Below are 26,172 nucleotides of genomic sequence, written 5' to 3'. Positions count from 1 at the left end.
CAAGCTGTCAAATTGTTTTTTAAAAATTTTTGGTCCACTTTTAGAATAAAAATTCAAAAATTGGTTGAGTTTTGAAAATTGACACACCTAAAAAAGTAACTCCATGTTACTAATATGGTCAAATTTAGTTGGTTTGACGTTAAAATTACTAAAGTTACAGCCCTTAACCCACAATACAAAATTTCGCAGTTTTCAGTTTATCCAAAAAAATAAACTATTCTAAAGTTAGTCGCTTATGATCTATAAGTTTGAAATTTGGCACAGTTAAAAAGCAACTCCAAAATACAAACTTCTCCAAATTTGATTAGTTTGGCGTTGAAAATAACAAAGTTACAGCCTTTAATACAAATTTTTGCAGTTTTTTTGGTTTATCCAAAATCCAAAATTTTCTAAATCACTTATGAGCCATCATTTTGAAATTTGATACACTTAGTAACTAAGATTAAATTAACCACCGCTTCAAATTTGATTTGATTGAACTTTTCATACAAAATTTTTGGAAATTTTCGGTCCATCTCCAGAATAAAAAATTTCTAAAATTAGTTATTTTTGCTCCATAATTTTGACATTAGACGCAGTTAATGACTAGGGCTCCATCAGTAACCCAATTTTTATTGTTGTGGCGTTATACTGTAGTTACACGCTTTTATACAAATTTTTGAAATTTTTGGTCCATCTTCAGAATAAAAATTTCAAAATTAATTTTGTTTGATTAACAATCTTGCAACTTGACACAGTTAAGAAGCAATAGCAACTTACTGACGCCCCAAAATTTCGTTGGTTTGGCGATAAAATTATCAAAGGTACAAAGTTTTCACCAAAAAGAAGTAGAAGGAAATATAAGGCGAAAATTACAAAAATGCGTTAATCTTTATTCTTGTTCTCTCATTTTGACAGATTATAAATGAAGAATATGTCTCTATTGGACAAAAATATTCACTAAGTTAAATTTTAACATTCAAGAGACAACCCTAAACCACTTAAAAATTACGAATTTTACAAAACTATAAAAATTTGCTGTTTTAAAATACAACACTCCAATTGAAATTCTACACATCTCTTATAAAAAGTTTGTTGTAAAACGCCTCTCCAATAATCCCAGACTTGCACGCCTCTGAACAATCCTCTGAAGTAACTTCAATCTCTTCACTTTCGGTCTCATTGTAACACGAATTACAATCTAAAACATTCAAATTCGCTTAAAATCCCCCTAAACTACTTCCAAACTTACTTTCAATTCGATAGTGCCCACAATACCAAAACGGCTGTTCTTCAATAGCAACACAATTATGTTTTTCATTAGCGTCCTCAATAATATGAACATGATCAGAAGAACACAAACGAGAACATTCATTATGTTTCTTTATGTAACACAGAAGATCCTTCTGATCCCTCAACTTCTTGCATCGCTCTGGATGGACAACTTCACAACAGTTCGCCTTGGGCTGCTCGGTTACAACTTCAGTCGTGTTCTCTTCGTTTTTCGTGTTGATGATGACCTGTTTATTGTGGAAATTTTGATAACCAGTGTGGTTATTAATATTCGTGGTGTTCACATAAATCGGATTGTGCAAAAAGTTCTCGTTTCGAATGGTATTGGTGATGTTAATGGTCGTGGTAACGTTGACCGGAAGGTAATTTCGGTTGGTGATTAAACTTCCGGTACCACCGGTACCTGTGTAATTGCCTGACTGAAAAAAAAATTGTACGGAAAACCTCCATGGGTATTTTTTTGGGTACCTGTTCTCCTCCACCATTGGGGTCTCCGCCCGGAAGACATCTCTGAAAACAGTCATAATGGCACGTTGGCACGTTTTGGCACTGCTTCAAGCACCCGATGACGCAAGAATTGCACTCTGCAGTGGCGCAACACTTCTCCCCCCGACAGATGTTGCAAGAAGAGCCGTCGCAACAGTCGCCCAATGGACAGTTCTTGCAAGTCTCGCCTTCGCACGTTGTTGTGCAGTAGCGACCCACACAACTGAGGCACTGGTCTTGTTGGCAGAACGTTTGTTTCTTGTTGATTGTTGCTCCCAATTCCAAATAAAGAAGGAATAGAATTAGAGTTAGATTCAACGATTTCATCTGCAAGGTGCAATTTAGGTTTAATAGGTCAATTGGTCTTCTTACCTTGTCGCTTTTCTAAGAACGCAAAATGTGAGCTAAATCGAAGGGATAGAAGGTTTTGTAAATATTCTCTTATCAGGTTAAGGACAAGTTAGACAATGAAGTCATTGAAGGTGCTAGAGGTACAAGAAGGGGAGTTATCGATAGGTCGAAGGAAGGTAAATATTTTATGAATATTTTTGATGTGCTAAATTACTGATGGCAAATATTTGTTTAGGGCAAGATACGGTTGTGTTTTGTACAATTGAAGCTGGAAGTAACTATAATGTCCCAAATTCTGTTAGCAAAAAAACAGAAACTGACAATTAGAAACATCGAAAATCACAAAAATTTCAAAGTTTTATGCATTTGTGCAAGGATCTTCAAGAAATATTTAAAAAAAAAATCACGTTCTTGACGTAAAATGTTGTAATTTAGCATTGATGGACAAATTAAATGTAGTTGAGCATCCAAATTTTATTATTTTAGGATCAAAACTGTCAAATTTATAAAATAAAACTCTGGTAAAAAAAATCTAAAAATTTTATTTCTTATCTTAAAATATTGTAATTTAGCACGGTTAATAGACAAATCAAAAGTAGTTACTTGGAGGTTACTGTACTAGTTAGAATAAAAATTGTTAAAATTACGAAACTTAATAAAAACAAGTTCGCCCAGAAAATTTAAATTTCGAAAAAATTCAAATTATTGTTCAAAAATTTTATAATTTGATATAGCCAGTAAACTGTTTGGCAACAAGCATTTCCCAATTCTGACATTTTAGAATCAAAATTGTCAAAGCTATAAAATTCAATTGATAAAATTTAAAAAATTTTAGATAGTTCTGCAGAAAAAACTTCTAAAACTTATTGTCATAAAATGTACTCCTCTAGTAATTTAACACCGTTAATAGTCAATTTAAAAGTAGACTGGTCGGAAGTAGCAACGTCTCAAAATTCTACTGAGTTATAAACAGAGTTTACAGAGATATAAAATTTGGTAAAAAAAAATCTGAAAATATTTATTTAGATCGTTCCGAAAAAAATTCCAAAAATCTTTATTTCATGTCCAAAAATTTTCTAATTTAGTACAGTTGACGGACTAATCGAAAGTAGTAACGTCGCCAAATCTTTCTGTTTTTTTTATTAAAATAGCTTAAGTTACGGAACTTCTTGGAAAATTTTTCATAAATTGGAAATCTCTAAAAAACCACCTTCTTATTTTAAAATTTTGTAACTTAACACAGTTAATAAACTAGCTGGAAGTAGTAATTGCTCCAAATTGTACTATTGTAGAATCACAATTGCCAAAGTTATAAAATTTAGTAGAAAAATAGTGAAAATCTTCAGAGTTTCGCAGAAAAAAAAATCTAAAAATTCAATTTCTTGTCCTAAAATTTTGTAATTTACCACAGACGGTAGACGGTAACAACGGCAGTTAAATCTTACTTTTTTACATCAAAATTGGCAGAGTAACAAAATTTTTGTTCGCCCAAAAAATGAAAATTTCCTAAAATGTACATTCTTGTTCTAAAATGTTGTTACTTTGAACAATAAGTTACCAAATTAGTCGAAAATAATAAGGTTTCTAAATTCTACTGCTTCAGACTCAAAATCAACTTAGTTATAAAATTTTGAAGAAAATAGCGCGAAATTTTTCCATCGTTCTGAAAAAAAAATCCTAAAATTTTTATTCCTTGTTCTAAAATTTTGCAATTTGCTACAGTTGATGGACAAGTAGTAACGTCGCCAAACTTTACTGTTTTATAATAAAAATTGACGAAGTTATGGAACCTACTAGAAAATTGTTAAAATTTTTGTTCGTTCGAACAACGAAATTTTCTAAAAATTTTAATTTTTGTTTTACAATTTTGTAACTTAGCACGGTTAGTAAACTAGTCGGAAGTAGTCAGGTGTCGAAATTTTACTGTTTTAGGATCACAATTGACAAAGTTATAAAATTTATAAAAAAAATGGAAATTAGGAATAATATTTAGAGAGTTCCGGAAGAAAAATTCTATTGTTTGTCCTAAAATTTTAAGATTTACAGATGATAAACAAATCAAAAGTTGCAATGACGCCTGATTTTGCTATTTTAAAACCAATTTGCTAATGTCACACAGATTAGTAAAAAAAATCTGAAAATTTTATATCGTTCCGTCAAATAAATGTCTAAAAATTCTATTTCTATTCTAAAATTTTGTAATTTAGCACCGTTGATAGACAAGTCGAAAATAGAAACGTTAATTGTACCTTCTCCAGATTTTGTTTTAGAATCAAAATTGTCAATGTTACAAAATTTCGTAGAAACAAATCTAAACATTTTTAAATAGTTTTTGTTAAAAAAAATTCTATAAACTTCATTTCTTATTCTAATAATCTATAATTTGGCGCAGTTAATAAACAAATCCAAATTACTAAAGCCGCAAAATTTTGTAGTTTTAGAACCGAAATTGCTAAAGTTATGAAATTTAACAAAAACACGGTTTACATTTTTTTAATCATCCGGAAAACAAAAATTTTTAAAAATACACATTTTTGTTTTAAAATTTTGTAACAGCACAGTTAATAAATAAACTGATCGAAAGTAGAAACGCCTCTAAATTCTACTCATTAAGGATCAAAAGTGATAAAGTTATAGGAGTATAATTCAGACAATTTTAGATCGTTTTGTAAAAAAAAATCCAACAGTTGTATATCTTTTTCTAAAATTTTATAATTTAGCACAGTTGAGGGAGAAGTCAAAAGTAGTAACGTCGCCAAATCTTACAGGTTTTGAACCAAAATTACTACAGTTATAAAACTTAATAAAAAACAGTTGAAATTTTTTGTTCGCCTAAAACTAAAAATTTCTAAATATTCACATTCTTTTTCTAGGAAGTTTTAGATAGTTTCGTTAAAAAAATTCTCAAATTTCTATTTCTTATCAAAAAATTTTATAATTTGGCGCAGTTAATAAACAAATCCAAATTACTAAAGCCGCTAAATTTTGTAGTTTAAAACCGAAATTTCCAAAGTTATAAATTTTAATAAAAACAGTAGATATTTTTGAATCGTACACAAAAATTTCTTGTTCTAAAATTTTGTAACTTAGCACAGTTATTAAACTGGTCGAAAGTAGTAACGCCTCTAAATTCTACTCTTATAGGATCAAAATTGAAAAAGTTATAAGAGAATAATTTAAGAGAAAAATTCAGACAATTTTAGATCGTTTGGTAAAAAAAATCCAACACTTCTATTTCTTGTTCTAAAATTTTGTAGTTTAACACAGTTGAGGGGCAAGTCAAAAGTAATAACGTGGCAATAATATTATTTTAGAATCAAAATTGCTAAAAATACGCAAATGAATTATTAATGAATTAAATTTTTATTCGCTCAGAAAACGAAAATTTGTAAAAATTTGCATTATTGTTCTAAAATTTTGTACAGTTGGTAATAATTGGAAATAGTAATGTCTCGTAATTCTACTATTTTAGGTTCAAAATTATTAAAGATATAAAATTTAGTAGAAAAAATCTAGAAATTTCTAAAACGTTTCGTAGAAAAAATATTTGAAAATTGTATTTCTTGTTCTAAAATTTTACAATTTAATTCAGTTGATTGATAAATTTAAAGTTGAGACGCCGCGAAATTTCACTGTTCTAGAGTCAAAATTGCCAAAGAGACGAAACTTAATAGAAAATGAATGACATTTATTGTTCACCCAAAAATTAAAAGTTTCTAAAAATTCTATTTTTTATGGTTAATCTTTGTAATTGAGAACAAATAATAAACAAGTAAAAAATAGTAATATTCCCAAATCTTACTGTTTTAGGATCAAAATTTCCAAAGTTACGAAATTTTGTAGAAAAAAATCTAAAAATTGTTGACTTTATTTCTTATCACAAAATTTTATAATTCAATTTAATAAACAAATCTAAAGTACTAAAGCCGCCAAATTTTGTAGTTTTAGAACCGAAATTACCAAAGTTACGAAATTTAATAAAAAAACGGTTGAATTTTTTTTATCGCCCCGAAAATATATATTTTTTAAATAAATGTTTTTGTTTAAAAAATTTTGTAAATAAGCATAGTTAATAAATTAAACGGAAGTAGTAACGCTTCTAAATTCTACTCGAAATTAAAAAAAGTTATATAATTTAATAAAATATATGAAAATTTTAGATCATTTGGTAAAACAAATCCAACAGTTCTATTTTTTGTCTTTAAATTTTGTAATTTAGCACAGTTGATTGACAGGTCCAAAATATTAACGCCGCCAAATCTTACTGTTCTAAAGTCAAAATTTCCAAAATTACGGAACTCAATAGAAAGTGGTTGAAATTTTTTGTTCACCCAAAAATTAAAAGTTTCTAAAAATTCTATTTTTTATGGTTAATCTTTGTAATTGAGAACAAATAATAAACAAGTAAAAAATAGTAATGTTCCCAAATCTTACTGTTTTAGGATCAAAATTTCCAAAGTTACGAAATTTTGTAGAAAAAAATCTAAAAATTGTTGACTTTATTTCTTATCACAAAATTTTATAATTCAATTTAATAAACAAATCTAAACTACTAAAGCCGCTAAATTTTGTAGCTTTTAGAACAGAAATTGCCAAAGTTACGAAATTTAATAAAAAACGGTTGAATTTTTTTTATCGCCCCGAAAATATATATTTTTTAAATAAATGTTTTTGTTTAAAAAATTTTGTAAATAAGCATAGTTAATAAATTAAACGGAAGTAGTAACGCTTCTAAATTCTACTCGAAATTAAAAAAAGTTATATAATTTAATAAAATATATGAAAATTTTAGATCATTTGGTAAAAAAATCCAACAGTTCTATTTTTTGTCTTTAAATTTTGTAATTTAGCACAGTTGATTGACAGGTCCAAAATAGTAATGCCGCCAAATCTTACTGTTCTAAACTCAAAATTTCCAAAATTACGGAACTCAATAGAAAGTGGTTGAAATTTTTAGTTCGCCCAAAAAATTTCAGTAATTTAGTAACTCCACACAATGATTAAAATATTGTAACTTGTAATATTGTAAAAAATGTTGTAACTAAGCACAAATAGCACAGTTAATAAACTCTCCAAATTCTACTATTCTTCTCTAATTAAGGGTCAAGTTAAAAGTAGTAACATCACCGAATCTTATTACTTTGAGTCAAAATTGACGAAAATACGCAACTAAAGTAAAAACTGTTTAAATTTTTGTTCGCACAGAACCGAAAATATAAAAAAATAGGTTATTGTTCTAAAATTTTGTACAGTTGGTATAATAATTGGAAATAGTAACGTCTCCAAATTCTACCGTTTTAGGATAAAATAGTTATCAAATTTAGTTAAAAAACTTTTAGATCGCCCCGAAAAAAAAAATTAAAAATACAAATTCTTGTTCTGAAATTTACCAGAGTTAGAAATGTAGTCGAAAATAGTGACGTCTCCGAATTCTGCTCTTTTAGGATCAACATTATCAAAGATATAAAATTTAGTAGAAAAAATCTAGAAATTTCTAAAATGTTTCATAGAAAAAAAACATTTAAATATTATATTTCGTATTCTAAAATTTTGTAATTTAGTGCAGTTGATTGACAAGTCTAAAGTTAAAACGCCGCCAAATCTTACTGTTCTAGAGTCAAAATTGTCAAAGTAACGGAGCTTAACAAAAACTGGTTGAAATTTTTTGTTCGCCCAAAAATTAAAAGTTTCTAAAAATTCTATTTCTTATTCTAAAATTTTGTAATTTAAAACAAGTAATAAGCAAGTAAAAAATAGTAACATTCCCAAATCTTACTGTTTTAGGATCAAATTTGTCAAAGTTACAAAATTTACAGTTTTGTTAAAAAAATTTTGAAACTTTATTTCTTATCTCAAAATTTTATAATTTAACAAATCTAAAGAACTAAAACCGCTAAATTCTTCAAGTTATGAAATTTAATGAAAAAAAGGTTGATTTTTTTTGATCGCAGAAAAAATTATATTTTTTTAAATACACATTCTTGTTCCAAAATTTTGTAACTAAAGACAGTTAATAAACTGATCGGAAGTTGTATCGCTTCTAAATTCTACTCTTTGAGGATCAAAATTAAAAAAGTTATATCTTTAATAAAAAAATCCGAAAATTTTATATCGTTTGGTAAAAAAAACAACAGTTCTATTTCTTGTCCTAAAACTTTGTAATTTAGCACAATTCTTTTTCTGCAATTTTCTAACTCAACACAATTGTTAAAATATTTTCACTCTTTTAGAATCAAAATTTCAAAGGTAAATATGTTAGTAAAAAAACTGACAATTTTTAGATCGTTCCATGGAAACACTTTTCCAAAAAGGTTTTTTCTTGTCCTAAAATTTAGTAAAATTTTGTAGTTTTCGAATCAAAATTTATTTTGTTTTTTTTTGTGATCCTTAAATAGTACTACTAAAACTTCATCATTCGGTGACAAAAATACCAAAACCAAAATCTAACATTTTATTTGGTTAGTATCTACATCCACCCTTAAAATTACAATTAGTAACAGAGATGATACAACTCAACTCTAACATAAAAATCCATTCTACTCAAACCATTATTTATTAAAAACAGCGAAGTCCATTCTGAGTGGGAATACAATTCGGCGCCGCTCTCCTACAAGTATCTGAACATCCTCCCTGCCTAAAACACTGACTCGGATTGTACTGTCCTCCACACGAGTAGCACTGATTGCAATCTGACCAAACAAACAATCATTTTTAATTTTAATTAAGTACAACAAATTTACCTCTTCGCACGTAGTTTCCACAGTAGTTGTAAGGCCACGAGTTGACACGTTGACATCCTGAGTTTCCACTTCCTGTTTCTTCAATCGTCACCACTGGAGAAGTGCACGCATTTGAGCATTCTTGACTTCTTCGAATGTAACACCTGTCTTGGCCCTCCTGATCGGTGTAACACCTTCTGGGATGAAGAACAGTGCAGCAGCTGTCGGGTTGTGAAATCGGGATCGGGTAAGGTTGAGGAATCGGAATTGGAATAACATCAGTGTTTTCGATGTCTTCACGTTCAATAATTTCGCTGTTTTCCGACAAATTGATATTATTGATATTCGTGGTGTTGACGTAGACTGGAACACTGATATTATTGATATTATGAATGATATTATCAATATTAATATTCGTCGTCAAATTGACTAGATTAACATTAGTGTTGTTGACGACAACTTTCGAGCTCTCCGAAGACGGTATGAGCACGATGGAGTCGTTCCTCTCGTTGACCGTGCAATCGCACGATTGCGCGCAATCATTAACGCACTCATCCGTGGAACAATCATTTGAGCATTTATTAACGCATTGAGAACACGAAGAAACGGAACAACTCGACTCTTGGCAAGACGTGCTGCAGCCGCTCACACAATTATTTTTACAAGAAGACGTCTCGCAGTTGTTGGAGCATTGGTTAACACAACTGTTGCAGTTAACGGAGTTGCAACAGACGTTGTTGTTGCAGGTGTTGCAACGTCTTCCGTCGCACGCGTTGTTGCAACGGTTGTTCGAGCAGATCGCGCGTTTTTCTAGTTTTATGTGCATGGAGGTGACATTGTAGACTAGGGCTAGGGCGATTATGGTCAAAAAAAGGCACTTCATCTGAAAATTTGAGTGAAAAAAATGTCGTGAAAATGGGACGTACCATTGAGAGACGCGCGTTCTTGTGGACTGGACGATAAAAATTTATTTTTGCTAACTTATATAATGGATTTATCTCGGCGATAAAAATACGAATTTAAATCATTTCTATTACTTCATAAAAACCTTTAAACTTTACTTGTATTTATAACATTTTTATTCAGGCTAGACCCGAATTTTCTAGTGTTGAAATACAGGGGAGTCATCGCCTTTCGGTGTCTTTTTGAATCCTATTTAATTTTTAACTCAAATTTGATACGTATTTAGGTAATAGAATAGATTACAATTATTAAAATATTGTAGGAGTAGAAAATAGTCAAAAAAAAAGAAAGTAAAAATGAACCACCCTGTATATTCAAAAATCATTAGTTTAGTGGGTTAAAATTTAAATCCTGTAATTGTTTATTTAATATCAAATGAACTGAGGTCAGCTATAAATGTGGGTGATCGTTCTATTTTTCTCCATATTCTAATATTTTATTTTGAAAAAAAATCTAAAAATTTGACAATTGCTGGTAAATTTTATTTTTTATGCCAAATTTGTTTAATTAAGCGTAGTTAATAAACAAATCCAAATTACTAAAGCCGGTAAATTTTCTAGTTTTAGAACCGAAATTGTCAAAATTTTTTTGATCGCCAGAAAAAAAATTCTTAAAATCCACATTCTTGTTCTAAAATTTTGTAACTTAGCACAGTTAATAAACTAGTCGAAAATAGTAACGTCTCTAAATTTTACTGTTTCAAGGTCAAAAGTGAAAAAGTTATAGGAGGGTAAACTAAGAGAAAATTTCAGAAAAGTTTAGATCGTTTGGTAAAAAAAATCCAACACTTCTATTTCTGGTTCTAAATTTTTGTAGTTTAACACAGTTGAGAGACAAGTCAAAATTAGTAACATGGCAAAATCATATCATTTAACATGGCCGAACAAAATTATATTTAGAATTAAAATTGCTGAAAATACGCAAATGAATTAAAAATGGTTTAAATTTTTGTTTGCTCTGAAAACGAAAATTTGTAAAAATATGCATTATTGTTCTAAAATTTTGTACAGTTGGTATAATAATTGGAGATAGTAACGTCTCCAAATTTTACTATTTTAGGTACAAAATTTTTAAAGATATAAAATTTAGTAGAAAAAATATTTAAAAATTGTATTTCTTATTCTAAAATTTTGTAATTTAGTATAGTTGATTGACAAGTTTAAGGTAGAGACGCCGCCACATCTTACTGTTTAAGTTCTAGTTCTAGTTCTAGTTTTAGTTTTAGTTCTATTCTAGTTCTAATCAAAAATTAATTATAAATTTATTTTTGCTAACTTATACATATAATGGATTTATCTCGGCGATAAAAATACGAATTTAAATCATTTTTATTACTTCATAAAAACCTTTAAACTTTACTTGTATTAAGAACATTTTTATTCGAATTTTCTAGTGTTGAAATACAGGGAAGTCATCGCCCTTGGGTGCTTTTTGAGTCCTATTTAATTTTTTTCGAACTCAAATTTGATACGTATTTTCGTAAAAGAATAAATTACAATTATTAAAATATTATAGTAGTAGAAAATAGTCAAAAAAAAAGAAGAAAATAAGAATGAATCACCCTGTATATTCAAAAATCATTAGTTTAGTGGGTTAAAATTTAAATCCTGTAATTGTTTATTTAATATCAAATGAACTGAGGTCAGCTATAAATGTGGGTGGTCGTTCTATTTTTCTCCATATTCTAATATTTTATTTTGAAAAAAAATCTAAAAATTTTTAGACAATTGCTGGTAAATTTTATTTTTTATGCCAAATTTGTTTAATTAAGCGTAGTTAATAAACAAATCCAAATTACTAAAGCCGGTAAATTTTCTAGTTTTAGAACCGAAATCGTCAAAAATTTTTTGATCGCCAGAAAAAAAATTCTTAAAATCCACATTCTTGTTCTAAAATTTTGTAACTTAGCACAGTTAATAAACTAGTCGAAAATAGTAACGTCTCTAAATTTTACTGTTTCAAGGTAAAAAGTGAAAAAGTTATAGGAGGATAAACTAAGAGAAAATTTCAGAAAAGTTTAGATCGTTTGGTAAAAAAAACCCAACACTTCTATTTCTGGTTCTAAATTTTTGTAGTTTAACACAGTTGAGAGACAAGTCAAAATTAGTAACATTGCAAAATCATATCATTTAACATGGCCGAACAAAATTATATTTTAGAATTAAAATTGCTGAAAATACGCAAATAAATTAAAAATGGTTTAAATTTTTGTTCGCTCTGAAAACGAAAATTTGTAAAAATATGCATTATTGTTCTAAAATTTTGTACAGTTGGTATAATAATTGGAAATAGTAACGTCTCCAAATTTTACTATTTTAGGTACAAAATTTTTTAAGATATAAAATTTAGTAGAAAAAATATTTTAAAATTGTATTTCTTATTCTAAAATTTTGTAATTTAGTATAGTTGATTGACAAGTTTAAGGTAGCGACGCCGCCACATCTTACTGTTTAAGTTCTAGTTCTAGTTCTAGTTTTAGTTTTAGTTCTATTCTAGTTCTAATCAAAAATTAATTATAAATTTATTTTTGCTAACTTATACATATAATGGATTTATCTCGGCGATAAAAATACGAATTTAAATCATTTCTATTACTTCATAAAAACCTTTAAACTTTACTTGTATTTATAACATTTTTATTCAGGCTAGGCTCGAATTTTCTAGTGTTGAAATACAGGGGAGTCATCGCCCTTGGGTGCTTTTTGTGTCCTATTTAATTTTTTTCGAACTCAAATTTGATACGTATTTTCGTAAAAGAATAAATTACAATTATTAAAATATTATAGTAGTAGAAAATAGTCAAAAAAAAAGAAGAAAGTAAGAATGAATCACCCTGTATATTCAAATATCATTAGTTTAGTGGGTTAAAATTTAAATCCTGTAATTGTTTATTTAATATCAAATGAACTGAGGTCAGCAATAAATGTGGGTGGTCGTTCCATTTTTTCAATATTCTAAAATTTCCCGAATTTCAAAATTAAAAAAAATAGCTCAAACTTACCAATACTACCAAACTAACTTAAAGAAAACTTCACTTTTTCATTTTGGTACCAACTGCATGCATAATTTTGTGCCTTTAGAACGTCAATCGGTTGAGATGTAATTATTATTTTTAACAAAGTTTGATTTATTTATTTTATAGCGTGTAAGGTTAATGGCATTTCAAATATCATAATTTTAGTGTTATCGCTCGTATTTTGGAAATGGCCATGTACATTCTTATTTTTATCTCTCTTTAGGTTACGGTCGATAATTTTCTATGAAACTTCCGAAATGTTGATTATGATAACACTCGACTTGGGAATTTTAGCAATTAATCAAGTTAATCTAATGGCGTCATTATCGGTATTGACGTTTTTGGTTTTTTTTTGTAATAATTTTGATAAAGTTCTTAGTGGTGTAATTTTTTTTAATAAAATTTTAAATTATTTTCGTTTCTATCATTCATTCCGAAACATAATTTTGTCGAAATTTTATGTAACTTCCCGACCGCAATAAAGAATCTAAAAAAATTAACAATTTTAAAATAGAGAAAATAGGATATTGTGCAACGGGCACGGAATGGTGCTCATTTTCTACGAGTATGAACAGTTATGCGAATGGGAAATAGACATTCCATGCGAGTTTCTCACTGTGTTTTTTCTACGACTGTACATTATTGGTGCTAAAAAAACACTGGACGATTTATTTCAACTGTTTACATGTCAATTTTTGTTGTTATTCTTTGTCTCTTTGATACTTTTTGTACTCCTTTGAAACTCCTCTTAAATTATATTCTGAATTTTTAATTCTTAGATCCCTGCTTTCTTTCTGAATCTTCTAAGATAAGCTCTAGAATCCAATAATCATTAGATTTTTTCACAGATTTTTCCTTAGATTTTGTCTAGATTAACAGATTTTATTACTATTCTTCGCTTTTCTTCTACTATTGTTTTCAGATTTTTTTTGTAAAGCTCCTTCAAGATTATTTTCAAATACTTCCAGAATTCACCACGGATTCCTTTGAAACTCCACTCAAATTTGTTTCAAATTCTTTCTATTAAGCATAGTTTACTTTAGATTCCTCTCAAATTATTATCTAAATAATATTATTCTTTACAAAATCCTTTGATCCTCGGATTTTTATTAAAATTTCCTCGAATTCTTCTCAATCTTTCCTTAGATTTAAATTTGGTTTCTCCTAGAATCTTCCATGATCTCAGACTTTCTATTAAGTATTCTTCGATTTCTTTCAGTTCTACAAATAACAATCTATTTCTGAGACCAAAATGTTAGAATTTAGCAGAGTGAATAAGCTTGTCAAAAATAATAATGTCTAAAAATTTCATTCTTGTACTCCTGAAATTATTGAAAATACAAAACTTAAATTAGAACTTTGCAAATTTTTTGTTCATCTTGTTATAACATTTTTTTAAATTTGTTTTTTGTTCTAAAATTTTAAAGTTTAACAGGGTTCATCAGCGTGTCAAAAGTAATAATGTTCCAAAATTTCAATTTTGAATTCCTAAAATTAGCGAAAGTAGAAAACTTAACTTAGACCACAATTTTTAAGTTCAGCTTATAACAAATTTAAAAAACAATTGTTTTTACTTCTAAACTTTGGAAATTTGGCAAAATTAATAAACGTGTTAAGTGTAGTAATTCCTCAAATTTACATTCTTGTATTTTTAAAAATAACAAAAATACGAAATTAATTTAGTACATAGAAAATTTTTAGTTCGTCTTATAAAAAAAAATCCAAAAAATATGTTTCTTGTGCTAAAATTTTCAAATTTAACAAAGATAATAAGCGTGTAAAGAGTAATAATTTCTCCAAATTTCATTATTGTATTTGTAAAATTACAGATAATACGAAGCTGAATCTAAAAAATTGGAATTTTTTATATCATCTTATAATGAATTTTTTTAAATCTGTTTGTGCAGCTAAAATTTAGGAATCCGGCAACGTTAATAAGCGCGTAAAAAGTAGTAATGTGTCTAAATTTCATTCTGGTACTCTTGAAATTAGAGAAAATACGAAACCTAATCTAAAACATTGCAAATTTTTTGCTCATCTTGTTAAAACATTTTTTTTAAATCTGTTTTTAGTTCTAAAATATTTCAGAATTTCATTTTTAAACTCCTAAAATTAGCGAAAGTACGAGACTTAACTTAAACCACTGGAAACTTTTAGTTCGGATTATAATAAAATTTTTCTAAAAAATCTGTTTCTGGTTCTAAAATTTTAAAATTTAGCAAAATTAGTAAGCGTGTGAAGAGTAGTAATGCCTTAAAATTGCGTTCATGTACTTCCAAAATTAACAAAAATACGAAATTAATTGGGCATGGGCATTTAAAAAAAAAAAATCCAAAAAATCGATTTCTGATCCTAAAATTTTAGAATTTAGCAGAGTTAATAAGCGGATAAAAATTAATAATGTCTCCAAATTCCATTCCTAAATTCCTAAAATTAGCGCATTAGGATTAGTAATATGGTCTTACAATTTTTCGATTGCTCCAAGTTTCTCGATTCATCCGATTTTTTTTTTCATTATTGTTATGAGTATCGACTCTTGTGTTTCTTAAATCTTTCAAATTCTTTTTATACTTTTTCCTGGATTATCCTCACCTTCCTGTCCTCTCAAATTTCTTTGTTTTATTATTTCTTAAATTTTCGAATTCCTTTCAATTTCTTCCAAAAAATTTTCTCAGATTGTAACCTAATTCATTCAAGATTCCTCTCATATTCCTTGCAATTTTCTTTATTTTTTTCCTCAGATTTTCTGCAAAAATCTTGCCAAATGTCATATATTTGCAAAATAGCTTTCAGATTTTTCTCGGAATACTTTGAAACTCGTCCTGATTTTTTTTGTAATTTTTAAAATACCATTTTTAAGTACCTCTCAGATTTACCTGAAATCTTTGCGAACAACTTTCTGTTTCTTCTTAAATTATTTCCAGATTTCACTAATATTCCAACCAGAATTTTTTTATTATTATTTAATTACATTTAGATTCTACAAAATTCGTCATAAATGCATTTCAGATATTTTAGTTTCATCTAAATTCTTCTCAGATTGTTGTATTTGGCATTTTTCACAGATATTTCCTAGACTCCTCCTGGATTCTTAAACACCATCTGGAATTACTGACTTTTTTAATGATCAGAAATTGCTCTCAGACTTTCCCTGATTTCTTTTCAAATTCATTTCAAATTCTTGGCGAGTTCCTCTCAAATTCTTAAATATCTCTTAAAATCTTCCAAGAGTTTCAGTTTTTTTATGCTTCATTCTTTCTTTTCAATTTCTTCTCAACTCTTTATTGATTCTTTCCAGATCCATTTGAAAACATAAGTTATTGGTGATTTTAGGCACAGAATGCAAAACTGCGCTAATTTTTTCCGTACGTCAAAAAATAACTGAATTAGAACCGATTGAAATTTTGGGTAAAGATATTTTAAAGGTTCGGTACATTTGGTGCTCCATATATTTGGAAATTTGACAGAGAGAAAATTGGGTTTTTACCATAGTTTTTTCGCGATCTTTTTGCTTTGAATCCTAAATTCAAAAATTGCTTTTTTCCAAAAAAACTCAGACAAGCGATAATAAAAAATTGTTATTTAATCGCCTAGATGCCGAGCTGCTCTTTCGACTGACATAATCTTAGACATACTAAACGTCGTTTTTCTGGCATATTTGCAAATTCGTCGTAGAATCTCATATTTTTCGTTCTTCTGTATGAAATTATGTTATTTTCTATAGAAGAAATATAGGAAACTAATAATATGATAAAGCTGCAGCGCTCGCTTTGCTCGCTGCATGTACAGGCATTCATATTCTTCCGCAGCAGCGATAATAAATAAAATTATCCATAGAATAATAAATAAATATAAACAATTATAAATAAAAGTTTAAAGGTTTAATGAAGTAATAATTTATCATTCGAGATAAATCTTATATAAGTTTGCAAAAATATTCTTTTATCGCACAGTCCATGAGAGTGCGTTTAGCAACGGTATGTGTACTAGAAGAAAAAAATAATAAATACAAACCTATGGCTCCCAAATTTTATCAAAAATCTGTCATTTTCAGATGAATTGGTTCATTTTCGGAATTCTCGCCTTGGCTTTAGCCCACAATGTCCACTCAATGCGTCTAAAAACCATCGAAAAACGAGCGATCTGCTCAAACAACCGCTGCAACAACGGCTGCGACGGAAGAACTTGCAACACTTGCAACAACAACGTCTGTTGTTCCTCCGTCAACTGCAACAGCTGCGTCAACGAATGCACCAACAACTGTGACACAGCCTCTTGTAAAAACAACTGTGTGAGTGGATGCAGTACTTCCTGCCAAGAACCCACCTGTGCCGTTTCTTCATGTTCCCAATGCGTCAACAAGTGTTCCAATACGTGTTCCACCAACAACTGCGTAAATGATTGTTCCAGATCGTGCAACTGCAAAACCAGAGAACAGAACGAACCGATCGTTTTGCTCCCTCAGTCTCAAGGCTCTGATGTCATTGTGAACAATAGCAACGTGAATTTAGTTAATTTGACGACGAATATTAATATTGAGAACACGATTCATAATATCAATAATATCAGTGTTCCGGTCCACGTCAATACCACGAATATCAATAATATTAATTTAACGAATCAACGCCAAACGAGTCAAACTCGCGGAGGGTCCAGTCGGCCGCAAGTTATCCCAATTCCGATTCCTCAGCCTTTTCCCATTCAGGCGCCAAGAGAGAGTTGTTGTAGGCAGTCGTGCTACCAAGACACGTGCTATAACGATTGCTCACGTGGATGTGGTCAAGAAACTTCAGACTGCCAGTTTGTTTCCTCTTGGCCTTATGTTCAATGTGGAAATTACGGGGGAGGAGGTACAAATTTTTTTTAGTTGCATTTGTAGTTTTTATGATTTTTTTAGATTGTAGCAGTTGCTATACCTGTAGAGGAGGCTACAGTCCGAACGAGTGTTTTAGACGAAACAGATGCCCGTATTATTGTAGAAGAGAACGAGAACGAACTTGTGTTCCCAGCCAGTACGGTCCTGTGTGTTTCTAGGATGCTGAAATTAGGTTGATTTATTTAGTTTAGTTTAGTTTCAACTAATAAAAAAACAAATTTAAAACAAAACCTTCTATTCTTTCCGAATTGTTCTAAGTTCTTTTCCGTTCCTTCGAAATCTTATTTTCAAAAAATTTCAATTGAAAAAATTGAATTTTTGGATCCCGGATATGAAACACTGGATTCTTGTGAGAAAAAGCTCAGTTTGTATCATGCAATTGTACGATTGTGGTGATAAAAAAAGAAAACAACAGAAACGAAAAATTAGGCAAAAAATTATACAACTTTGAATTGCAAAAATTCGTTTCATGTTTCATGGTCATAAGTCATGACTTTTTTAAATCCGGCCGAAATCTTCGACTCCAATGCGACATTTTTATAGTTTATCAATAACCCCTGAACTATTTATCTATTAAAGAAATCAAATTAGACCACGAATGTGCTAAAAATATCGATTGTTATGGTTACTTTGATTTGACCATTGAACAAGAAATTTATTTACACGTGAATCATCAATCATAAAGTAAAATATTAATACAAATGTTGGTATTACGTAACGTTGTTTTTGAACATGTGTTTAACAGTGTTTATTTATAGACAGTCAGAAATTTAAAAAAATTTCGATCACACCTTGTAGTTTCTGTAGTTTTAACACTGAATGAATTTGGACAAATTATTGGATTTTAGTTGTTTTTTAACTGTGCCCAATTATGTCTCCATAGCCAAAGAAATAAAAGTAATTCGTGTCTATTTATAGCAAAAGCCAGAAATCTCAAAAATTTTCAATACCACCCTGTAGTTCCTGTGATTTTAATGCTACATCAATGAAATTTAGAGGAGTTACTGGTTTGGACTTGTTTTTTAATTGTTTTAAATTACATCTCCACAGAGCCGCAGCGCCCAAAAAGCAAAAGCTGTTTGTGTTCCTTTACAGCGAGAGACAAATATTTCGATAATTTTCGATTGACCCTGTAGTTCTTGTACTTTTATCACTAACGCAATGAAATTTGATTGTTGGCTTTGGGTTATTCTTTAACTGTGCGAAATGGTAACGTCATAGTACCAAAAAAGCAAAAGTTATTAGTGTTTAATTATGGACAGAAGCTGAAATTTCAAATTTTTTTATTAACCCTGTAGTTCCTGCAATTTTAACACAACAACAATTAAATTTGGACAAAATGTTAGCTTTGAATTGTTTTTTAAATATGCCAAATAACAACTCCACAAAACTAAAGAATAAAAAATTATTAGTGTTCATTTATGACGAGAGCTCGAAATTTAAAAAAATTTCAACTACACCCTGTAGTTCCTGTATTTTTAACTCTACAGCAATGAAATTTGAACAAATTATTGATTATGCGTTATTTTTTAAGATGGCAAAATACGACTCCATAAAGCGGAAGAAACAAAAGTTATTAGTGTCCATTTATAGCAAAACCCGAAATTTCGAAAATTTCCAATACCACCCTGTAGTTCCTGTAGTTTTAACACTACATCAATAAAATGTCGAGAAATTATTGGTTTTGAGCTGTTTTTAACTGTGTCAAATTACGACTCCATGGAGTTGAAGAAGCAAAAGTCAAATTTTTAAATTTTAGAAACTTTCGATTACGCCCTGTAGTTCCTCCAGTTTTAACGGTATATCAATGAAATTTTGCCAAATTATTGGCTTTAAGTTGTTTTTTGACTGAGCCAAATTACCACTGTATAGATAAAAAAAAACGAAAGTTATTAGTGTTCGTTTATAGCGACACCAAGAATCTCAAAAAAAAATCCATAACACCCTATTGTTCATGTAGTTTTAACACTACAACAATACAATTTAAAAAGATTACTGTCTTTGAGCTGTTTTTTAATTTTTCTAAATTACAACTCCATAGAGCCAAAAACACAAAAGTTATTACAGTTTATTTATATCGAGAGAAGAAAATGTCTAAACTTTTTGATTACACCCTGTAGTTATTGCAGTTTTTACGATACAGTAATGAAATTTGGACAAATTATTGGCGTTGAGATATTTTTTAACCATGCCAAAAGGCAACTCCATAGAACCAAACAAGCAAAAATTATTGGTGTTCGTTTATAACGAGGGCCAGAAATTTCAAAAATTTTCCGTTATACTCTGCAGTTCTTGTAGTTTTAATACTACAACGGAACTTGGAGAAATTACTATTTGTTTAACTTGTTTTCTTAATTGTTTTTAATTATAATTCCATAAGCCTAAAAACGTATAAGAAATTAGGGTCTATTTATAGCTAGAGGCAGAAATTTCGAATTTTTTTTATTACACCATGTAATCCCTGTACTTTTAACACTACATCAGTGAAATTTACACAAATTATTGGCTTAAAATTGTTTTTTAACTGTGCCAAATTACGATTATAGAGCTGAAGAAGCAAAAGTTATTAGTGTTCTTTTATAGCAAGCCAGAAATTTAAAAAAATTTCCTGTATATACAACCTGTAGTCCCTGCGTTTTTATCAATATAACAATGTAATTTGAATAAATTGTTAGCTTTGAGTTGTTTTCTTTAATGTCCCAAAACTGTATAAAGCCGAAGAAGCAATATTTATTAATGACTATTTATAGCTAAAGGAAGAAATTTCACAAATTTTCGATTACACCCTGTAGCTCGTGCAGTTTTAACACTTCACCAATGAAATTTGAACAAACTATAGGTTTTGACTTGTTCTTTAAATGCCCCGAGTTAAAACTCCGTAGAGCTAAAGAAGCCAAAGTTATTAGAGATTATTTATAACAAGAGCCAGAAATTTCAAAAAATTTTGATTACATACTGTAGTCCATGCTTTTTTCACACTACAGCAATGAAATTATACACTTTGACTTGCTTTTAATTACCCCGAAATAAAACTCTAGATAGCCGCAGAAGCAAAAGTTAAGTGTTTATTTAAAGCGAGTCAAAAATTTCAAAAATTTTCGGTTACACCCTGAAGCATTTGCCATTTCAACACTATAGCAATAAAATTTAAACAAATTGTTGGCTTTGACTTGTTATTTACCTGTCCCAAATTACAACTCCATAGAGCCAAAGAAACAAAAGTTATTATATTTATTTATAACGAGAGCCAAAAATTTCAAAATTTTTCGATTACACCCTGTAACTTCTGCAATTTTAGCACTACAGCAATGAAACTTCGACAAATTATTGACTTTGAGTTGTTTTTAAACTGTGCAAAATTACGACTCCATAGAGCGGAAGAAGCACAAGTTATTAGTGCTTCTTTAGAGCAAGAGACAAAAATTTCAGAAATTTTCGATTCACCCTGTAGTTTCTGTAATTTTCACACTACATCAATGAAATTTATAGGAATTACTAGCTTCGTTTTCTAATACTTCACTGGTATAAGTATGTACTTCTAACTAAAATTGAGGAGTATGTATTTTCAGGACAGAAAATGTAGAGGAAAATGTAACAACACAAAAAGTTAAAAGTAAAAAATTGTATAATTACTTAAATATCTGACCCTAATAATTGTGTATAAAATTACCTAATGTTAAAATACTCAAAGTCAAATAAAATTAATTTGTTTATCATAATCATAATCATTTACACAAAATTATTAGATCACTTACCACAATTCTGACGCTGATATTTTATTAATAAAACAATCCTTAAAACCCTTAATTGCAGTCCTTGCTTGTAACCAAACTTCATTATCTGTCTGCATATCAGACTGTATAATTGAACACTGACTTGTACTAAACGTATTTAAATCACATTCATCTTTAAATACCTCTAAATTATCACAGCACAAGAGTTTCTCAGTCTCATTATAATTAAGACATATTACAGTGTGTTTAACTCTAGAATTAGAATACAACGGTTTCGCTAAAATAAATAAACTATCATTATCCATAGTGTAGTGCACATTTCCACTTAGTTTTAAAAAAATGTAAGTATTGCTGCAGGCTATTGAAGACTCTCCTAAGCTCATCCACGTGTTCTCCAAGAAAATTCCTCTGTAAAAAAAATAATTATTTAAAAATTTGAGAATTAGCATACGCTCTAGGATCTGACAAAAACAAAAAGTTTTTATCACCGATATTTTTAGCAACTTTCGAATTTAAAAAAAAATCTCAGTTTTTAATGTAAATTTGAGGCAAACTGTGTTTTAAATTTGGGGAAAAAACGCTCTTTATCGAGTTAGTTTGAAACTCATAACATGAATTTTGAAGACTACGTTTACACAAGTCACTCTTGTGAAAGTTTATTTTGATTAAGTTGGCAGTGTTTCACGTTTTGGACACTAAAATCTGTAAATCAACGCCGAAAAAGCAACAGAAACGTCAAAATAAGACTTTTGTTGCAATTGTAAGCAAACTAAACGATAAATGACATTTTGACACAAGTTGTTGACAGTTTGGTGTAAACGTAGCCCAACTGTGACTTCATGATTTTGGAAACTTACTTGAAAAAACAGCACTTTTTCTCTAAATCTACAAAAGTTTCAGGAAATAAGAAAATAAATAACTTTCATCGAGTGATTACCGCAACAACTCAAAAATCGCGACGCCAAATAATCGGTGATAAAATAGACATTTTCCTACGACCCCATATGAAAGTGACATTTTCCACACGGTAAAATGACTCCGAAAGTTGATGTTTTCGTACATCCATTTCCGAAAGTCACTAGTGTGATATGAATATATTCGCACAGACCTGTCAAAATTGACAGTTATTTTCAAATACAAATGTAACTCCTGAATTTTTGTCTCAAATATCTAGACGATTCACTGTAAAACAACATGCATAATGATAAAAATAAATTGGTAAGGTCGTTTTTGACAGGTCTGTGCGGATATATTCATATCACACTAGTGACTTTTACTTTCGGAAATGGATGTACCAAAACATGAACCATCTAAATATGTGGCATACGTCACTTTTTTATGAGGTTGTAGAAAAATGACATTTAGAATAGGTAAGAAATAAAGAAATATCCGCACAGCCTTGTCAAAATTGACTTGTCAGAAACGATCTAACCAATTCATTTTTGCCATTATGCATGTTGTTTTACAGTGACTAGTCTAGGTATTTGATACAAAAATTCAAGAGTTACATTTTGTATTTTAAATTAACTGTCAATTTTCACAGGTCCGGATATATCCATATCACACGAGTGACTTTTACTCTCGTAAATAGATGTATAAAAACATAAATTATCTATGTAGAATATGTCACTTTCATGAGGTCGTAGAAAAATGACATCTAAAATAGATAAGAAATGAGCTATTGTCATGACTTATGATTTCTTCCTGATGATGAAAGTCGTAGGAAAAATAGTGTACATAACTCGTCGGAAAATGTCTTTCTTCCACTCGTGTAATATCTGCACTCGACTGGCGCCTCGTGCATCTACATTCACACTCGTGCGAAATTGGTCACTTTCCGTGACAGAATCTAGAGCTGCATGTGCAAATTTACAACTTTTTAACTTAAAATTAAAGACGATTTTTGTACATTTTTGTACTGTGATGTTTACCTGAGGATTTTTTGTTGTTTTTTACTATTCTCAGTCACATGATTACTTTCAACATGACCTGAAGACACTGAAGAAACTTTTATTGTAAATATCTCTGTTGGAGAAAACGGCGTAACTCCAACAACGAACACAACTTCTTTCAACTGATTTCCGTAACGTGTAAACGCTTTCACTAAGCTCTCCATTATAGCTTCAGCCCCATCGTACACTGCCGAGACAATTTGGTAGTGTCTGCTTAGTTTGAAATTTTTTGAAGGACTTTCTTCAGTTTCTTCAAGAACACGACGTTTTTTCTTGATTATACTCTTCAGCCATGTGTAAGGGTACGGAATTTGAGATCTATGGTATAATATATTCTTCATAACCTCACTTATTAACGAAGCGCACGTTGCTGGGGTCAATATCACGTCCGTGATGGGGACATTTATGGTTTTACACGGTTTTGTTGTATTTGCAACAGTCGTCATGTTTGGAGAGGTTAAACTAGGTGAGCAAAATTATAAAAATCAAATTTAAACTGAAAGTAAACAAACTGTCAATGTCAAAATGGGAATTGCAGAGCTGCCAACCGTTGGTGGTTTTCATACCAATCTAATAATTTAGTGTATTTTGTGTGGCCTATACTCTACAATTCTGCCAAATTTATTAGTTTCTGTTATTTTTTTTCTTCAGATATTTAATCGATTTAGAAAAGAGCAATTTTAGATATAAGTAGAATTTTAAAATAGTAAGTTAGATACCTGTAATGGATAGATGTCAGTTTTGCTTAATAGATGGCTCCACCAATAAATGTCAAATTTATTAAATAATCGTAAAATATAATGAAGAAGAACATAAAAAAAAACCTGCTAATCTACACGGAATATAATAAAAACAAGTTTATTGCTAATGTTTCTACTATTTGGAGACAATTTTTTGGTTTAAGCAAAAACATTACGCGAAAAATGTGTACTGGGCACGAATTATTACAAATTTTATAATTTACATTTAAACATCTTGCGGAGTTTGTATTAATGAGAGTTTATTGTAATTTTATTTTTGGACATACGTACTTATTTAGTTTACTTAATTCTTGAAATAAGAAAAGTTTGTCATCCAACATTTTGAGCGTTATGCAGTGGTTTTCTTCAAGAATTTCCGACTAGGTTCGACCTTTGAACCTTACTAAAATTTGATATCAATTATATGTAAAACAAGAGATTGAAAGAAGAAATTAAAATAAAACAAAATGGCATAAAATGGAGGAAAATTACAGAAAAAATCGCACCAGAAGAACGGAAAGAAAAATAGAAAATTTGCGAACATAAAACAAGAAATTTTAATAGATTGGGGCAGAAACGAAAAAAAAAACAACCTCCCAAAACCATCAAATAAAAAATGAAGGGAGTAAAATCAAAATGAATAAAATGGCAAAATAATAGAATGAAGGAAATTTCTATAAAAATGAGACAGAATCCGAAGAGTAATAAACAGACCTCCTGGTGAAACAGAGATAAAAAAGATATCAAAATAAAATGACAAAATAAAGAGTGTTTTATTTTAAAACATAAGAATAGAAGGAAAATTGAACAAAAATTGAGTAAGAAAAATCATATCGCTAGAATCAATAAATAACAGAAAAAGTTAAAACCAAAATACGCAAAATCACAAAAAAAAGAATATGTCAAAATGGAATAGACACGGAGTAAAAAAAACTCTTAGAAATTACTGAAAAAAAAAAAGAAAAAATTGCAAAATAAAGACAAAGACATAAAAATAAAAAAAAAAGTAAAATAAAAAATGTCGAAAAATGAAAAAAAGGACCGCATCGCTAAAATTATTTGATAAAAGTAGAGACAAAAACAAAATGTACAAAATGAAGAATTGAGAATAAATCAATAAATAAGGCATAAACATGTAAAATGTCAAAATGAATAAAATTTCAATACGACAAAAATCGAATAAAAAGAAACAAACCAATGAAATAAAAACTAAAATAACAACATAAAGAATACCGTAAAACGGAAAAATTGAGAGGCATTACTTTTTGAAACAAAACGAACAAAACATTTACATCCTTCTATATTAAATTTCCTACTTTAGCTAATTCTAGGAATAGAAGAATACAAATTTGGAGACTACTTTTTACACCCGTATTTAAATCAAATTCCAAAATTTTAGAACCAAAATGAAAAACGGTTCTCAGAATTTTTTCAAATTTTTGTTCTCAACCCAACAAAGTTATAAATTTTTCCACAAAAATAGCTTTTATATTTTCAAATAACTATAGCTTTTTGAAAAATTAACTTATTAGGACGTTTTTCTGTCCAAAACTTTTGTTTTGAAATGTCGTACGCTACCAAAATAAATACAAAAACGTATTTTCTCGCAGTTTGTAATTTTTTTATAGTGTAGAAAAAGATGAAAAACTTTCAGCCAAATCGAAAAGGGTCGCGGTCAAAAGTGGTTGATTTAGTATGAAAAACCCCATATATTTATTTAACATAAATTTTCATTTTATTCATTTCTAATTCTTCGGCCTAAACCCAATTCTTCGTTTCTATTAATTTTTTAACCCTCTTTATTTATAAGCATTCTTAGATTTTCTTGATTCTTGCATTTTGTTAGATTCGTATCTATAGTACTGTGTAGATATTCATAAATTTTCTGTCATTTTTTGATTTCTAGATTTTTCAATTCGATCTTACTTCTTAATATGTTTTTTTATTGTATTATTTTTATTTATATATTCACTTTCCTTCACCATTACGAATTTCCACTGCTCCCTAAACCCCCCTTTATTTAATCGTTTAAAAAAGACAATGGTATTGATAAAAAAAGAACA

General features: G+C 29.3%; 4 protein-coding genes across 4 annotated transcripts; 1 reads left to right on the top strand and 3 right to left on the bottom strand.

Annotated features, from left to right (window-relative positions):
* Positions 1-975: 975 nt before the first annotated feature.
* LOC148180420 (uncharacterized) lies at positions 976-2,207 on the bottom strand. Its single transcript, XM_088047525.1, has 4 exons — positions 2,131-2,207; positions 1,741-2,085; positions 1,232-1,691; positions 976-1,180 (listed from the first exon to the last, which is right to left on the bottom strand). The coding sequence occupies exons 2-4, from the start codon at positions 2,083-2,085 to the stop codon at positions 1,050-1,052; spliced, it is 936 nt and encodes a 311-aa protein (XP_087903651.1). The 5' UTR covers positions 2,131-2,207; the 3' UTR covers positions 976-1,049.
* Positions 2,208-8,634: 6,427 nt separating this feature from the next.
* On the bottom strand, positions 8,635-9,869 carry LOC148180419 (uncharacterized). The gene is made up of 2 exons (XM_088047083.1): positions 8,850-9,869; positions 8,635-8,798 (listed from the first exon to the last, which is right to left on the bottom strand). Exons 1-2 carry the CDS (start codon positions 9,709-9,711, stop codon positions 8,665-8,667), a joined length of 996 nt encoding a protein of 331 aa, XP_087903209.1. The 5' UTR covers positions 9,712-9,869; the 3' UTR covers positions 8,635-8,664.
* A 6,879-nt stretch (positions 9,870-16,748) lies between these two features.
* Positions 16,749-17,913, top strand: LOC148180418 (uncharacterized). Its single transcript, XM_088046222.1, has 3 exons — positions 16,749-16,784; positions 16,862-17,657; positions 17,705-17,913. The coding sequence occupies exons 1-3, from the start codon at positions 16,764-16,766 to the stop codon at positions 17,839-17,841; spliced, it is 954 nt and encodes a 317-aa protein (XP_087902348.1). The 5' UTR covers positions 16,749-16,763; the 3' UTR covers positions 17,842-17,913.
* A 3,378-nt stretch (positions 17,914-21,291) lies between these two features.
* On the bottom strand, positions 21,292-23,933 carry LOC148180417 (uncharacterized). Its single transcript, XM_088038817.1, has 2 exons — positions 23,349-23,933; positions 21,292-21,825 (listed from the first exon to the last, which is right to left on the bottom strand). The coding sequence occupies exons 1-2, from the start codon at positions 23,813-23,815 to the stop codon at positions 21,435-21,437; spliced, it is 858 nt and encodes a 285-aa protein (XP_087894943.1). The 5' UTR covers positions 23,816-23,933; the 3' UTR covers positions 21,292-21,434.
* Between the last annotated feature and the right edge of the window lie 2,239 nt (positions 23,934-26,172).

Source organism: Gnatocerus cornutus, chromosome 1 (genome assembly GCF_029298725.1).
Source record: "Gnatocerus cornutus isolate USDA-ARS CGAHR chromosome 1, icGnaCorn1.1, whole genome shotgun sequence".
Classification (NCBI taxonomy): Eukaryota; Metazoa; Arthropoda; class Insecta; order Coleoptera; family Tenebrionidae; genus Gnatocerus; species Gnatocerus cornutus.
Note: the sequence above shows the minus strand (reverse complement) of the source record. Positions and strands in the feature narration are given on the sequence as shown.

Excerpts from the sequence above, each read along its gene's own strand:
- LOC148180420 (XM_088047525.1), bottom strand. The coding sequence starts at position 2,085 with ATGAAATCGTTGAATCTAACTCTAATTCTATTCCTTCTTTATTTGGAA. Across the intron at positions 1,692-1,740 it reads CCAATGGTGGAGGAGAACAG|TCAGGCAATTACACAGGTAC; the intron begins GTACCCAAAAAA and ends TTTTTTTTTCAG. Across the intron at positions 1,181-1,231 it reads TGGGCACTATCGAATTGAAA|ATTGTAATTCGTGTTACAAT; the intron begins GTAAGTTTGGAA and ends TGAATGTTTTAG.
- LOC148180419 (XM_088047083.1), bottom strand. The coding sequence starts at position 9,711 with ATGAAGTGCCTTTTTTTGACCATAATCGCCCTAGCCCTAGTCTACAAT. Across the intron at positions 8,799-8,849 it reads TGGAAACTACGTGCGAAGAG|ATTGCAATCAGTGCTACTCG; the intron begins GTAAATTTGTTG and ends TTGTTTGGTCAG.
- LOC148180418 (XM_088046222.1), top strand. The coding sequence starts at position 16,764 with ATGAGAGTGCGTTTAGCAACG. Across the intron at positions 16,785-16,861 it reads TGAGAGTGCGTTTAGCAACG|ATGAATTGGTTCATTTTCGG; the intron begins GTATGTGTACTA and ends TGTCATTTTCAG. Across the intron at positions 17,658-17,704 it reads TGGAAATTACGGGGGAGGAG|ATTGTAGCAGTTGCTATACC; the intron begins GTACAAATTTTT and ends TGATTTTTTTAG.
- LOC148180417 (XM_088038817.1), bottom strand. The coding sequence starts at position 23,815 with ATGACGACTGTTGCAAATACAACAAAACCGTGTAAAACCATAAATGTC. Across the intron at positions 21,826-23,348 it reads AAACAACAAAAAATCCTCAG|AGGAATTTTCTTGGAGAACA; the intron begins GTAAACATCACA and ends TTTTTTTTACAG.